The sequence below is a fragment of the Penicillium manginii genome (assembly GCF_028828005.1).
Source record: "Penicillium manginii strain IBT 31320 chromosome Unknown utg000006l:1.0-4164085.0:1.0-4166146.0, whole genome shotgun sequence".
NCBI lineage: Eukaryota > Fungi > Ascomycota > Eurotiomycetes > Eurotiales > Aspergillaceae > Penicillium > Penicillium manginii.
Genome location: NW_026643107.1, coordinates 3364973 through 3379260, shown reverse-complemented (window position 1 = coordinate 3379260; position 14288 = coordinate 3364973). Strand labels below are relative to the sequence as shown.

Below are 14288 nucleotides of genomic sequence, written 5' to 3'. Positions count from 1 at the left end.
TAGCCACTTTTGGTATCTCTGAGTATAAATAAAGAAAGTAAATACATGGTTGCCCCGGACGACCCCACTGTAAGGACCTGGAACTACTAGAACCAGGGATATCACACAAGCTAACCAGCTAAGCTTGGTGAAGGTTAATTCTGAGTGTGACAAAAACCGGTTTCAACTGCACTATCCCCGGAGGCTCTTTGTGGGGTCCCGATGTCATCTCCCATGTCATAATGGTGGCTGGTGACTACTAGTAGTGGATGGGCGGTGATGCCCAGTAAACAAAGGTTGATATTTTCACTCAAGTTTGGATCCGTTCCCAACAACAACGGCAGTGCCTAGATACACATCCCTTAACCGAGTGAGAATAATTATCACTATCACTATGACTATAATTGTATAATCATATGACAACCCTACTGTAACTATACGAATCACTATGGTAACTGCATCTCTCTGCAAGGCAGTCACATCTCATCCCATCACATCCCTTCCCCCCTTCGTCCCTTCCTTCCCGGGCGCTTAGCCTCTTCATAATGATTATAGTAACTATAGCAACTGTAGACTAGTAAGCAGAGTACAGTAAGTAGAGTAGAGTAGGTAGAGTAGGTAAGTAGAGTAACTATACCAACTATACTAACTATTCTTCATAGTACAGCATCACCTGAAATAACCTACTACCTAATCAATACTCTGCAGAGGCTCACCGCCGATCGTGGCTTGGACCAACCTATTAGTGCCTTAGTGCCTTGATGCCTTACCCGCCAGGCCTCAAATCGGTACCTGCTGATTTGATGTCATCTCATCTCCGACAGCTACATCTGCATTTGCATGTGCTCTCCGCGTTTGACCCCTCCCTCCAATCTTCCCCTCATCATCACCACCGACACCACCACCACTCCTCCACCACCACCACCACAGAGCATGAACCCCTCCTTTCAACCACCCAGCCCTGTCCCACCGAGGACCAGCTCCGCCGGTGCTACAAATACCCCCGCGAGCCCTCCATCCCATCGCCATCGAAAATCTGTCACCGATGATTTCCCCGACAGCCTCCCCACAAGGCAGAAACATAAGCGCAACAGGTCCAGTGTCGACGGCACCAAATACAAAGATGGCACCTGGTCCTCTAAGAATGAGAAAATCCTCATGGGCCCCTACGACTACATGCACCAACATCCCGGCAAGGATGTACGCACCCAGCTCATCCAAGCATTTAATTCCTGGCTCCAGGTCCCGCCAGAGAGCTTGGCCATCATCAGCAAAGTGGTTCTGATGCTGCACACCGCATCCCTACTGTGTGTACCATATAAAGTATTGATCTACCACCTCTGATCTATTCTAACATACCACTCTCCAGAATCGACGATGTCGAAGACAACTCCGTTCTCCGCCGCGGTGTCCCCGTCGCCCACAACATCTTCGGCACGGCTCAAACCATCAACTCCGCAAACTACGTCTACTTCCTTGCCCTCCAAGAAATACAGCGCCTCAATAATCCCGCCGCAATCGATATCTACGTAAAGGAGCTCCTCAACCTCCACCGAGGCCAGGGCATGGACCTATTCTGGCGCGACACCCTCACTTGCCCCACCGAAGACGAGTACCTCGAAATGGTGGGCAATAAAACAGGCGGCCTCTTCCGACTCGCTGTCAAACTCATGCAAGCCGAAAGCAGCACGGGCAAAGACTGCGTCAGTCTGGTGAACGTCATGGGTCTCATTTTCCAAATCTGTGACGATTACCTGAATCTTTCCAGTACAGCCTACACGCATAATAAGGGACTCTGTGAGGATCTGACCGAGGGTAAATTCTCTTTCCCGATCATTCACAGCATTCGCTCGAACCCGGGCAATCATCAGCTTGTGAGTATCCTGAAGCAGAAGACCCAGGATGAGGAAGTGAAGCGCTATGCGGTGCAGTATATGCAAAGTACGGGCAGCTTCACGCATACCCGACAGGTTGTTCGGGATCTGCGCGATCGGGCGCTGTCTCTGATTGAATTGATTGATGCTACGCCCCGCATTAATGGTGCTGGGGATGGCGAGATGGTGCGTGCTGTTCTGAATAAAATTGTGGATTCAACATTATCGGATGAATCGGCACAATAGTTGCGGCTCTCTGCGGAGATCACAGTTCTCTACTCTTTGTCTTTCTTTTTTTTTTTGGCTAAACCCCCCGGAGGAGCTTTGACACTTTTGATTTATACCCATCTCAAGGTTTCCATAGTTGGTGATGTGTGATGATGTGCATAATAACGATATTACGACAATATGAATTTGAAATACTTGCATGAGAGCGTTGACTTGGAGTGAAGGAACCCCGCTCTGTTCTAGTAAATATATCAACTTCAATAGGTTCCAAGGTTCCAAGAGTTTCATCTAATTACAAGGGTGCCCAGGTGTTTCCAGAGAGTAGTGCGATCCTATACCTCCAAGGTTTCAATGTGGCCAACAAGCTTTCGTCGGAATCAACTGGGTACGAACTACATATCTGTAAGCCGTGGAATCCAGAAATATCAATTTACCCGGATAGTAGTGTTACAATAATTGAATAGCTCTAGCACTGCTCACTCCTCGGCACTGAGTGGATGCACGGTCTTTGCACCTCGGATCCCCCGCACGCATAACCGATTTATGCGGGGAAAGCTCTAATGAACACATCTTGATTCGACAAGGCTATATGCCAACAAATGGGATCACGGTTCAGCCGGAGTTATGAAACTGTGCCCGGTTTTAAATACTTTCCTCTCTGTCTGTTCTCCTTTCTGCCATTCAATCCATACATAGACTTCATCTTCCAAATCCTCGTGCTACTAGTATCTACTAGCACCGCCACCAATCTATCCAACATGCCGTACAAATCCCGCTGGACAATCGACATCCCAAACGCCCACCTCGCCTCAATCCTCCTAGACTCCCCAACAGCCCCATTATCCAAGACCAAGCCCTGTTTCCTCGAAGCCGCCCGCCCAGAAACACACTACTTCACCCCCCCCATGACTTCCGCCTCTGGAGCCAGCGTTTCGCCGCAGGCCTCCGCAAATCAGGCCTCCAACCCGGCGATCGCGTCCTCCTCTTCTCCGGAAACGACCTCTTCTACCCGGTCGTATTCATGGGAATCATCATGGCAGGCGGGATCTTCACCGGCGCAAACCCAACATACGTAGCCCGCGAACTAGCCTTCCAGCTCCAAGACAGCGGCGCCACATATCTAATCTGCGCCAGCAACAGCCTAGACACAGGCCTCGAAGCCGCAAAACAGGCCGGACTAGACCTCGACCGAATCTTCGTCTTCGACAACGCAATCTACGACGGTCCAGGCCTAAGCCAAAAGGGCTGTCGACACTGGGGCGAATTAATCGCCCCAATCGAAGAAGGAACAGACTTCGCCTGGGAAGACCTCTCCACCCCCGAAAAGGCCAATACAACCCTCGTCCTAAACTATTCCAGCGGAACAACGGGTCGACCCAAGGGCGTCGAAATCACGCATAAGAATTACGTCGCCAATATGCTGCAGTATAACTATATGGCCTCGTTGAACCCGGATCATGCGGAGAAATTGCTTCGCGCGCGCTGGTTGTGCTTCTTGCCGCTTTATCATGCTATGGCGCAGAATATTTTTATTGCAGCGGCTTTAAGGCGCGGGACGCCGGTTTATATCATGCCGAAGTTTGACTTTGTTAAGGTGCTGGAGTATACGCAGACGTTCCGGATCACGGACTTTATCTTCGTGCCGCCCGTTATGGTTATGCTGGCTAAGCATCCGGCTGTGAAGAAGTTTGATCTGAGTAGTGTGGAGAGTGTGGGTAGTGGTGCGGCGCCGTTGGGGAGAGAGGTTTGTGTTGAGGTGGAGAAGTTGTGGCCTGAGGGGAAGATTAATGTTAAACAGGGGTGGGGAATGACCGAGTGAGTTTCCTTTTTTTTTTTCCTTGTGTACATTGATGGTTTGCATCTATGGTTTGCATTGCACACGGTGGTCGTTATGTGGAGAGCAATGTTAATGTAAATGACTGTATAGGGCAACATGCTCCATGCTCGGCTGGGATCCGAGAGAAAAGAGCACTTCAGCCTCAGTGGGGGAACCTAATGCCAACTGCGAAGCCAAGATCGTGGCCGAGGACGGAGTGACAGAGATCCTTGAGCGCAATCAGCGCGGTGAGCTGTGGGTGCGCGGTCATAATGTCATGAAAGGATACTGGCGTAATCCTGAGGCAACCAAAGAGACCAAGACTGAGGATGGATGGCTTCGGACAGGCGACATTGCTTATGTGGATGACCAGGGCAAGTTCCATGTCGTGGATAGGCTGAAGGTACGTAACGTCATTGCGCGCTAAGTTTCGAGAATCACACAGATATCAGATATTCCAATGGAAGAGGGGCACTGACATGACCCCGCAGGAACTGATCAAGGTCAAGGGTAATCAAGTGGCCCCGGCAGAGTTGGAGGCTTTGCTGTTGGAGCACCCAGCGATTGCAGATGTTGCCGTCGTGGGTGTTGTGATGTAAGTACATCATTTTGGGGGCTCCGTTCTCTTTCTCTTTCAAGTTGTAATAGCCCCGGCGCTGACAAGGTGACACAGCAACGATGAAGAGCGGCCTCGTGCATACGTCGTCCTGGCACCTGGTCAATCTCTCACAGCAGAGCAGGTCATCCAGTTCATGGATGGGAAGGTTGCGGCAGTGAAGCGGATCACTGGTGGGGTCGTATTCATTGAAGCGATCCCTAAGAACCCATCGGGGAAGATCCTACGCAAAGTCCTGCGTGAGCAAGCGCAGGCGGAGCTGAAGCAAGGTGCCACGGCGAAACTCTAGTTGTGGCAGGGTTTGGCATTGCTTTGTTCAACTTTGGGAAACTTGAGCGAGGGGTGTATATATTGCAGAATTGGGCTCGAGGGTGCATATTGTTATGTTTCCTTTTCTTTTTCTGAGTCCGTGGGGGGGCTTCCTGAAGTTCTTTGATTTTCCCAAGGTTATTTTGGCGATCTTCTGTATGTAGTTCTCTGTAGCGACATGCATACATTAAAATGAACAGGGCGATCACTCGCGGGGATCCGTGGCCTTGGAGACGCGGGCTAAAGCCAAAAGAGAGAGAGAATTAAGAAAAAAAAACATAGCCGAGCGAGTGGATGGAGACTCTGATTTGTCGAGAGGGGACTAGGTTAGACCGTGTTAGCCAATATTAGCGCGAATGGCCTGTGCCACGCCCAGCTGGAGCTGAAAGCGCCCCTCCCAACATCGATCCGATCGGAGATCCCTCCCTCTGAGAGGATAAGCTGATCCAATCGATCCCTTTTTTACGTCTCTCGAGTTTTATCTCCGTAACCGTGACCATGGGCATGGGTCGAGCATCCCGGTTCAGAAGGCCGCGAATGATTTGGAAGGGAACAAAAAAATGAAATGACATAAAAATAAAATAGATTGAGAAAAGAAATAGTGGGGAGGCCCAGACGGGCAGATCCTGGTTAACCCTGCGTGGCGCTTGATGGTTGCAGCTGAAAACCTGGGAGTCTTCCCCGTGGCTGACTGGTCGGCAGCTGTTAAGGAAGTCTAGTGTTTTCTTTTGGAATCCACCGTTCAAAGACACGGGAAATCATGGAGTCCCTAGGTAAAGAAGGTGAGATTACTGGAATTGGCCAGTACTGCGAGTACGCAGACTCCCTTCGTTTACTTGCGCCCTCTCTTCCACCGTTTCTCTTGTGCATCTTTGACTTTATGATGGATCACTTAAAAGCCTTAATACCTTTGATGAAGATGATCTACTGGAATATATGGAATACTAGATTTTCTATTTCCTTTTCCGGTCCTTGTATTGCTCTTGCGAACCATCGTGTCACCTTCGCGGGGAAACCCTAAGAGGTGGCCTTTTATTTTTTTATAGATCCAACCGAGATGGGATGATGCCAGGCCCCGCCATCTTTTGCCTCTGCTTTCAACTTCTTTTTTTTTTACTCTATTTTTTCTGAACAAAAAAAACACTGTCGATCTCTTGATCCTCAGGCCACCCGGTGAACTCGTTTATAATCCTGGTCATAACCCCTCTTTGGATCATAAACTTGCTCAACCAACCCCCCCCACCCCGCCGTGATAGTGATAGCTGTGCTTCGGGTTTCATTGAGACCATGCACACTCCGATCTAAAGCCCGAGCCTCATATATTCCAACCCACGCATCTACTAGCACAAACTACTCTTTCGGATTTCTCGATTTTGTTTTGTTTAGTTGGTTTATAAAGCTCCCTCACATCCCCGCAATGGTTCATGGTCAAGAAGTATACACGCGATCTCGGTCTCTACCATCTTTATCCGCGTGGTCACTATACACCACTTTATTCGCGATCAGCACGATCGTCACCTGTCTATTTCTTCTATCACTGGCCATCCAGCATTTCAAACGAATTTTCAAATCTACGCCACAATTGGACTCGTGGTCCCAAATGTCCGCTATGGAAAAGGCAACATCCAAATCATTCTCGCCGCCGCCACCACCAGCCGCCTCTGCATGCGACGTGTTAAAACCACTTTCGCACAACAGCGATTTTCCAAGCAGCGGGGCCGTGGCAGCCAGAGCCCGCGAGCAGATGGAGAACAATAAGATATCTTCCCCGGTGGTCTCCGCTGCAATTGTTGCCACGCAGCCTCGATCTGGATCGGAGGGAGATGCACCCACCGGATCTGGATCTGTCCAAAAACGCAACGAGTCGGTGCAGCAGATGCGCGAGGTGGATGATTCTGGTGTTCGGACGTGGCGACGCCTAGTCGTTGAGTATAGTTAGTGGGGGTATTTTTTGGCATTTTTGCCTAAATCATCTTTGTTTTTTCTTGTGTCATGCTTTTAGCCCGGTGGCCTTTTTCATGGTTTCTCGTTTTGTGTCACTGTGATTATGCATTTATGATAGTTTTTTTTTCCTTCTTCTTCTTTTTTTCCCCGCTCATCCCCGTGTGTCATTCTTTTGTCGTTTCTGTTCTTACATTGGGAGGTTGGCGATCCTTTTGTGAATTTCCATTTTCCTTTTATTTACTTTTTTTATATACTTGCAAAGCAACCAAAAATGGAAATCCTTAGTCAGCAATGATCGGCCGCCTTCACCTCCAAGTCCAAGTGGCTACTACTTCAAGTTACCTCGACTACCTTACTACACCTCCCATCTTAATTCCCAGCATGGCTGTATCAGCCTTTCCCTCGGCGGGAGACTCCCCAGATATCACTCTCCTCAATGCCGCCCGTCTTTTCACCCGCCTGGAGTATAACCTCCTCTCACCAGCGGCGGAGCTCCGCAACCTACGCAAGTCCGAGTACCAGCGCTTGCGAGTGACAAAGGTAAGAAACGAAGCCAAACTTGACTGCAGTCGCGTAGAGCACAGTCAAATAGAGCGGTCCCATCAGGAATATTGAAGCTAAATGGTATTCTACAGAACGTTGAATATGCGCGGACCCTCCTCACCCAGCTCGAGCGCTCGCTCCCACAATTAAAACAACCAGACCGCAGGCATGAAGCGCAGGCGGAAATCGCTCGCGATAGGCAGCTCTTGAAGAGGATGCAGACTGTTCTCGACGAGGAAGAGGCGGATGCCCGCGCAGACGAGAATGGGGATGACGTTGAGGATGAGGATGAGGAAGATGATGAGTGGAAAGAGCTGTTCTCTAAGCCGATTGTGGAGAAGAGGGTCGTTTCTTCGACGCCGGATGTCAATGGTACGAAGTCGGCAGCTCTCTTCACTGAGACAGCTGCAGCCGTGGCTACACCTACCTCCATCCCAACATCTACGTCCACGTCTACGCCTACACCTACACCTACACCTACGCCATCAGAACAACCCCACACCCTCCGCAATAGACACGCCCCAACCACCGCACCCAAAGAATCCTCCGCGAAAACAACAGGAAGCAGCACAACCCCAGCAGACTCCAAGATCGCAGCCGAAAAGGCCCTCGACGACGACCGCTCCGAACAAGAAGACCTAACCAGCTCACTAGTCGCAATGGCCAGCCAACTAAAGTCCCAATCGCAGTCATTCCAGGAAACGCTGGACAACGAGAAGGATGCGCTGGATCGAGCTTCGTTGGGCATGGATAAGACTTCGTCGACGATGGAGGCGGCGGGGAGGAGGATGAGCATGTTGACGCGGATGTCGGAAGGGAAGGGGTGGTGGGGGAGGATGATGCTTTATGCCTGGATCTTTGGGTTGTGGATTGTTGCGATTTTGATCGTTTATGTCGGGCCTAAGTTGAGGTTCTGAGTGAAGTGAAGTAAAGCGAAGTGTTGTTTTTAATCTAAGATACCCTGGACATCTGCATCTTTTTGGAAACATGAACTATCCCAGCCATGTGCCTGTGCATGAATTTGGCGTCTAACCTTGATACGAGTATGACAAGGGTAGTGTATTGCACATAGAGCCCAGGTACCTAGCGACCGAGCATAAACTCAACACTTAGTATCATACTAGTGGCTACCACTACATCATAATCATATAAAGTCGGAAACCCGATAATTGAATTCCTGTCTGACTATAACCCAACGACCGAGGCATGACACATGAGAAGAGACATGATAATTCCGTGTATCCTGTCATTTCCCCGTGCCCATTGCCCGGCTGGTCGCTCGAGGCTTCCAACGGACGCGAGACCAAGGAAACGATGGGGGAGACGGTATGTTTACATACATAAAAACAACAAAAAAGATAATAGGGTAGGGTGACAACCACAAGAGAGATGATAGGATATCCAGCATTCAAATCAGACACAAGGGGAAAAAAGGAAAAGTGAAAAAGGAAATAAGAGATGGTTCACAGAGGGGGAAAAAAAGAAAATGGGTCAGGGCTCTCGACATCGATTAAACGCGGGAGCCATGATCAGAAAGAAGTTTCCTGTTTCGTGTCATCGAGAACAGGAGGAAAAAGAAAAAGGGCAAAGAAAAAAAAAGGAACCGGCTAGAGATCGTGTCAGGAAAAGGCGAGCGCAATTAGAAAGGACACATGGAAGAAGAAAATGAAACAGAGGAGGAAATGTTCAACGCCGGAATTCTGGAACGAGGCTTTTGATCACAATCCCGGCGAGATCCGATTACAGCCGAAAGGAAAAACACATGCGATCTAGTTCAGCACACTGCGACACCCTGGGATTGGTAGTTCATTAGATCAAACCGCAGAGTCGGAGGTTCTCTTGGATGATGATATCTAAGAAGAGAATTAGTCTTGTAATTTTCATTTTGATTTTGAGGAAAGATTGTAGGGGTTGAAGACTTACCGTTGACAGCGGCCATGACGAAGCGAATCTGGGTGGTGTCGGTGGCGCAGGTGAAGTGAGTGTAGATCTGTTTCTGCTCGGCCTGGTTCAAAGAGACGAATCGGTTGAGGATGTAGTCGCATGCAGCAGAGTAGTCGGCACCGCCCTCGTAGTCGGGGAAGTAGTTCTTCATCGGGCTGACGGGCAGCTTCTCCTTGAATCGATCGATCTTGTTGAGGAAGAGAATGATGGAGGTCTTGACGAACCAGCGGGAGTTGCAGATAGAGTCGAACAGGGTCAGGGCTTCTTGCATACGGTTGACGGTCTCGTCCTCGAACAGCAGCTGGTCATACTCGGAGATGGCGACCAGGAAAAGGATGGTGGTGACGTTCTCGAAGCAGTGGATCCACTTCTTTCGCTCTGATCGCTGGCCACCGACGTCGAACATGCGGTAGGTCAGATCACCAATGATGAAGGTGGTCTCGGTGATACCGGTGGTCTTAACACGGGAACGGAGGACATCCTGGTCGGTAGGGAGATAGTCGGGTTGGGCGATGCGATCAACGGCGTCGAAGTAGCTGTGAAGAGTTAGGGGTATGACCATTTCGCTTTTTTCGTCAAGAGTGTCGACTTACTATTTAGCAGAGTCGTTCAACTGGTACTCACGCGAGCGCTTGAAGCACTCCTGAACACCGGTGTCACGCCACAAGGCGCCGATGGCATTGCCAACCTCGGGAGGGATGCTGTCACCCTCGATCTGAGCGGGCTGCATGAAGATGGTCTGGACGTGATATTCGTTCCGCGCATCCTCCAGGGGCAGCTCGAGAGACTCCATGGCCTCAAGGATGACCCGCATCGACTGAACGGTGTTGCTGTAGATAATTTCTTTGAAGGATTCGCGTTCGTCGCGGGAGTAGCCACCCTCGTGGATGAGCTTCATCTGCTTCAGAATGGTAGACTTGCCCGACTCTCCGGCACCTATGTGATTTTTTGTTAGCTATTGCTCAAGACTGTCGGAGTTGCCTTGGATTCTGTCCGATTGAGGCGGGTCGAATCATACCAAGGAGCAGCATCTTGATCTCATTCCGTTGCATCATCTTGTCGCGCTTCAACTGGTTTTCGATCTCCTCGTTACGCGCCTTCCCCTCCTTATCCTCAGTACTCATACCACAACCCATGCTGGCGGTCTTGGCAGAAAGATGTGTTTGTAAATAGGGTGCGTGTGCGTGCGTGTAAGTTAACGATAGTACTGTGGGAGCCGGTGTAATTTGGTCAGGGCTCGGTCGATCACAGGGACTGGAAGCGTGCGCGAAGGGTCAGCGAAACTGATCGAGGGGAAAAAACGTGAGACCTCGAGAGGAAGAGCAAATGAAAGTATTGACAGTCTTCGGGAACTTGGCGAAGGTGGTACAAGCCGCAGAAAACCCAACGTTTCAGGATGGAAAGATATCGACGCAAGGGTGAAACCAAAAAGGGTCGGAGCACGAGAAGAGAGGGAGTTGATGAGAAAGGAAAGGGAATTGAGATTGACGCACCTTGACAGAAAACCCGAGGCTCAAAGGAAAGGAGCGATGGATGGGTAAGAGTGATATCCAAAAGGGAAAAAAAGGAACAGAGTCGCCGGGAACCAGCTGAGAGAGAAGGAGTGGTTAAAGGTGTAAGGGGGGGGGAGGGGAGTTTGGGGGAAATGAAGTTTCTTAGCAAAGAAAGGGGATACGCTTGTAATACGGCCGTGTTATAGGGGGTTTAGGGGATAGTTGGTAAGGAACTCTGTCGATGTGACGCTGTCCTGACGGTATTATTCAGCGTAGGCGATTTTGGCATCACCGTCCCATTGGGCGACTGTGATTGGCTGATTATGGGTGGAGTGGTATCGACCAACAGCCAATCACCGCCAGTTACAGGGAGCCCCTTTTACGGTCTCTTTGTATACGGAGTACCCTAAGGTACACAACTCTTTCACTTATTCGGCTATCATCCGACAAAGATGCATCAATGAGTACTTTGAACATGGTAAGAGGTCTGGATTGAAGATTTCTATCATACTGTCTCACTCTCCTCATCCATTATAATCCATCCATCATCTACTCCATATTCATTCACTTCTTTACGGAGTACACATTCAGGAGGATCTACATGTGGGGACTAAACACACTAATGGTTATTGTCCGACGACCGTCTCCATTTTTGAGGGCATGAGACGGGGGTGCTCGAGTCCCTGGAACTTTTCTCTCCTTACCCAAGCCCGCCTACCAGTGATGGATACTCTGTACCCCCGTACTATCATCTATTCTTGTATTCTCGGACCACCCAAGCTGACCGTTATGTAGGGATTCTCATCAAACTTGCTTTTTATTTTCTCTTTTTTTAGCTGTACCAGCCCGACTGAACAGAAACTGCGGCTGCTTCAGCCTGGAACACCCCCAAATCCTAGTCAATATCTGACCGTCACACCTGAATCAGCAGTCTGGCCTGGGATCGCTCCCGTCCCTATACAATGGGACTCATAACACCCCCACAGGGTGGCGTCAGGTCGGCCGTTGCAAAACCTGTTGCTCCATCACTCTCTCCACCGCTGTAGTTAAGCCCTGTATCTATACGGAGTAGGATGTACATACTCCGTAACTAGTCGCTAGTATGTATCCATTACGGAGTATTTATTGTAGACTCCGTACCAATTTACTAAGTATGTCAATGCATACTCTGTACCTACTTCTACATACATCTCGGTACCGTGCCGATCCGTCGGGGGCACGCAAGACAAGGCCCTTTGATCCCCGTGGATCGGCTTCCTGCACGGGTTTTCAAAGCAAAGCAGGTCAGATGAGGGTGAACGACATGCAACTTTCGTACGGAGTCATATTCCCTGTCCTCCAAACAAGAGAATGGCGCACATGGGTCTCACATGGCCCGCCCCTGAGCTCATGGAATTTCTGGAATTTCTATCGCTGGGGCACGCTATCGGGGTTTGACCCACTATCTAGTGCTTCTAGCTCTTCATTTGCCGCGCGCCACCCCTCCCCCTGGGTCTCCTTTTCTTCAAGTTGCAGAGTATTGCATGAGGAAGGGGTGTACGAAGGCCTAAACCAAACTTGCGACCTACCTACTGCCCCTTCGTCCGGGCTTGAATACTCTGGTATGGAGTAGGTCTCAACTTGCATACGGAAGGTGTTGACCGGCTCTCCTTTGTACTATCGCGTAATCTGTAATTTGAGATTCGCCGGGCGGGCCAATCCATCATGCTCAGGCGTGCATGGCAGCTTTCTCATCTGTTCATACATAGTCCCATCACATCATGACGCCTTATCTATCGGATTTATCTATGAACCAACTGCCGCGACACACCATACCAATTACCTGAAGCGGTGTCGCATCCAGGTTCTCGGAGCAATCTTTTCTCATGAAGCTTAAATTGAGGGTTTCTATTATCTTTTTATTCGCATGTCAAACGACTTTATTGGTCACGAATGCAGTGTGGACAATTGTGCTCCTTCTCCAATCCTACTACTGGTAGCACTTGAATAGCTTGTACCACAACGGCACGGGCTGATCGTCACTCCGCGGAAGTCCAAGGCTCAAGTAGCTAATCACTTCATGCACCCCAGAGCTTAATAGTCCCCACCTGTGGATATGGTCATGGTTCTACAATGTATCTAGCCTATTCCACGAAAACCGCCACTTCCTATTCCTGACCAATGTGAGGGACATAGTACTAGTACTGGTGTTGAATGTTTCTTGCAGATTTTGGCTATCACCGATGCCTAGGTATGTCACAAAAACTTGAAAAAAAAAAATCGGCGCTATAAGCTGAATCTTCAATTCGAAGGACTTGTCGGAACTTACCATAGCTTATGCATCGATTCCAAGAATTTGATCTCAAAGGTCACAGGTCAGACTCAGGCTTCAAGTTGGATAATCGAATCCAACGATATTGGCATGAGACTCCGAGTCAGGGCTGATTGGAGGGGGATTGAGCTTGGCAGGTGTTTTGGATAATTAATATGTACTATCTCGCTGCTGAAAAGTTCGACTCCGCATCTCTGAATATTTTGGAGTGAACCCTGGAAGGCTCCCGAGGTCTCGATGTGGTGATCAATGGATACATATCGGCTGCAAGAATGGTGCTGAGGAATTTCAACGATCCGAAATATTGAATGATTGAACTAACCTGAACTGAATACCAATCTAAACGATCCGAGTCTTTTGTAGAAAATCTTGGGCTTTTGGGATTTGATAGTATGCATTACGATACATTGAGGACAAATATGGCTAGTGTTGATAGTCTATATTTTCGCTAGCTAATACTAGTATACATATCGATGTCAGTCTATTTCTCTGGGAAAGTGGTCTGGAACCTGAATAATCACCAGACCAGGTGTATCTTACGCTTCTCGTTTCAAGACTTCTGTGGTTCCTGGAGCACCGACAGTGTATACCCAGGTAACTTCGGACTAGCGCTTTGATGTAGCCTGCGAGAACTTGAACTGATTGTCTCTCGGATCTTTATTCCGGTGAATGAAAATCTTATTGAGATCCAATAAGGCCATGGGTGGTTCTGTGACTACTGTATAAGCCCGCTGGATGTGTACTGTATGGAGTACTCCGTACGGAATGAATCGATCACCCTAGGTACAAAGTATCGGCCCCACCGGTTCAATAGCGTAGTGACTAGGTTTGGCTGCCATGCTTTTAGGCGTGAACGGACCAAGGAAGCGAGATTTAATGGTTCTTCTTGATAAACTATTAGATGCCATACAAGCTAGTCTTCTGGATTTTTAATTACAAGTTGAAGCTGTCGTCGATCCATGCCATGGTAGGTCATTGCGGAGTACAACCCCATCCCTACGGAGTACTCCTACTGTATCTCCCATCTGTTGCTCCATAGATTGATCAGTTTGAAATCACTTATACAAAGTAACGTAAATAAATACAGTACTCTGTACAGAATAATGTGATATGTGGCCAATCTCTGTGCCGCATCGGATCCATGGAACGCCCGATCGGATTCTCATTTTTCGGGTCCCGCCTGGGAGGTACCACTAGTTCCAGTAGGTCCCAGTAGGGTAGGGTCTAGTCC

General features: G+C 49.1%; 5 protein-coding genes across 5 annotated transcripts; 4 read left to right on the top strand and 1 right to left on the bottom strand.

Moving 5' to 3' along the window:
- Positions 1-819: 819 nt before the first annotated feature.
- Positions 820-2099, top strand: N7533_009636 (FPP/GGPP synthase family protein; the record flags this gene model as incomplete). Its single annotated transcript, XM_057106286.1, has 2 exons — positions 820-1286; positions 1349-2099. The coding sequence occupies 2 exons, from the start codon at positions 820-822 to the stop codon at positions 2097-2099; spliced, it is 1218 nt and encodes a 405-aa protein (XP_056957735.1).
- A 581-nt stretch (positions 2100-2680) lies between these two features.
- N7533_009635 (acyl--CoA ligase) lies at positions 2681-4802 on the top strand (the record flags this gene model as incomplete). The annotated part of the gene is given in 5 exon segments (XM_057106285.1): positions 2681-2806; positions 2818-3896; positions 4009-4300; positions 4389-4492; positions 4571-4802. The coding sequence occupies 5 exon segments, from the start codon at positions 2681-2683 to the stop codon at positions 4800-4802; spliced, it is 1833 nt and encodes a 610-aa protein (XP_056957734.1).
- Positions 4803-6422: 1620 nt separating this feature from the next.
- Positions 6423-6761, top strand: N7533_009634 (uncharacterized protein; the record flags this gene model as incomplete). Its single annotated transcript, XM_057106284.1, has 1 exon — positions 6423-6761. One exon carries the CDS (start codon positions 6423-6425, stop codon positions 6759-6761), a length of 339 nt encoding a protein of 112 aa, XP_056957733.1.
- A 296-nt stretch (positions 6762-7057) lies between these two features.
- N7533_009633 (uncharacterized protein) lies at positions 7058-8226 on the top strand (the record flags this gene model as incomplete). Its single annotated transcript, XM_057106283.1, has 3 exons — positions 7058-7306; positions 7402-7681; positions 7799-8226. 3 exons carry the CDS (start codon positions 7058-7060, stop codon positions 8224-8226), a joined length of 957 nt encoding a protein of 318 aa, XP_056957732.1.
- An 892-nt stretch (positions 8227-9118) lies between these two features.
- Positions 9119-10389, bottom strand: gpaA (guanine nucleotide-binding protein subunit alpha gpaA; the record flags this gene model as incomplete). Its single annotated transcript, XM_057106282.1, has 4 exons — positions 9119-9162; positions 9233-9789; positions 9847-10189; positions 10272-10389. 4 exons carry the CDS (start codon positions 10387-10389, stop codon positions 9119-9121), a joined length of 1062 nt encoding a protein of 353 aa, XP_056957731.1.
- Positions 10390-14288: the final 3899 nt, after the last annotated feature.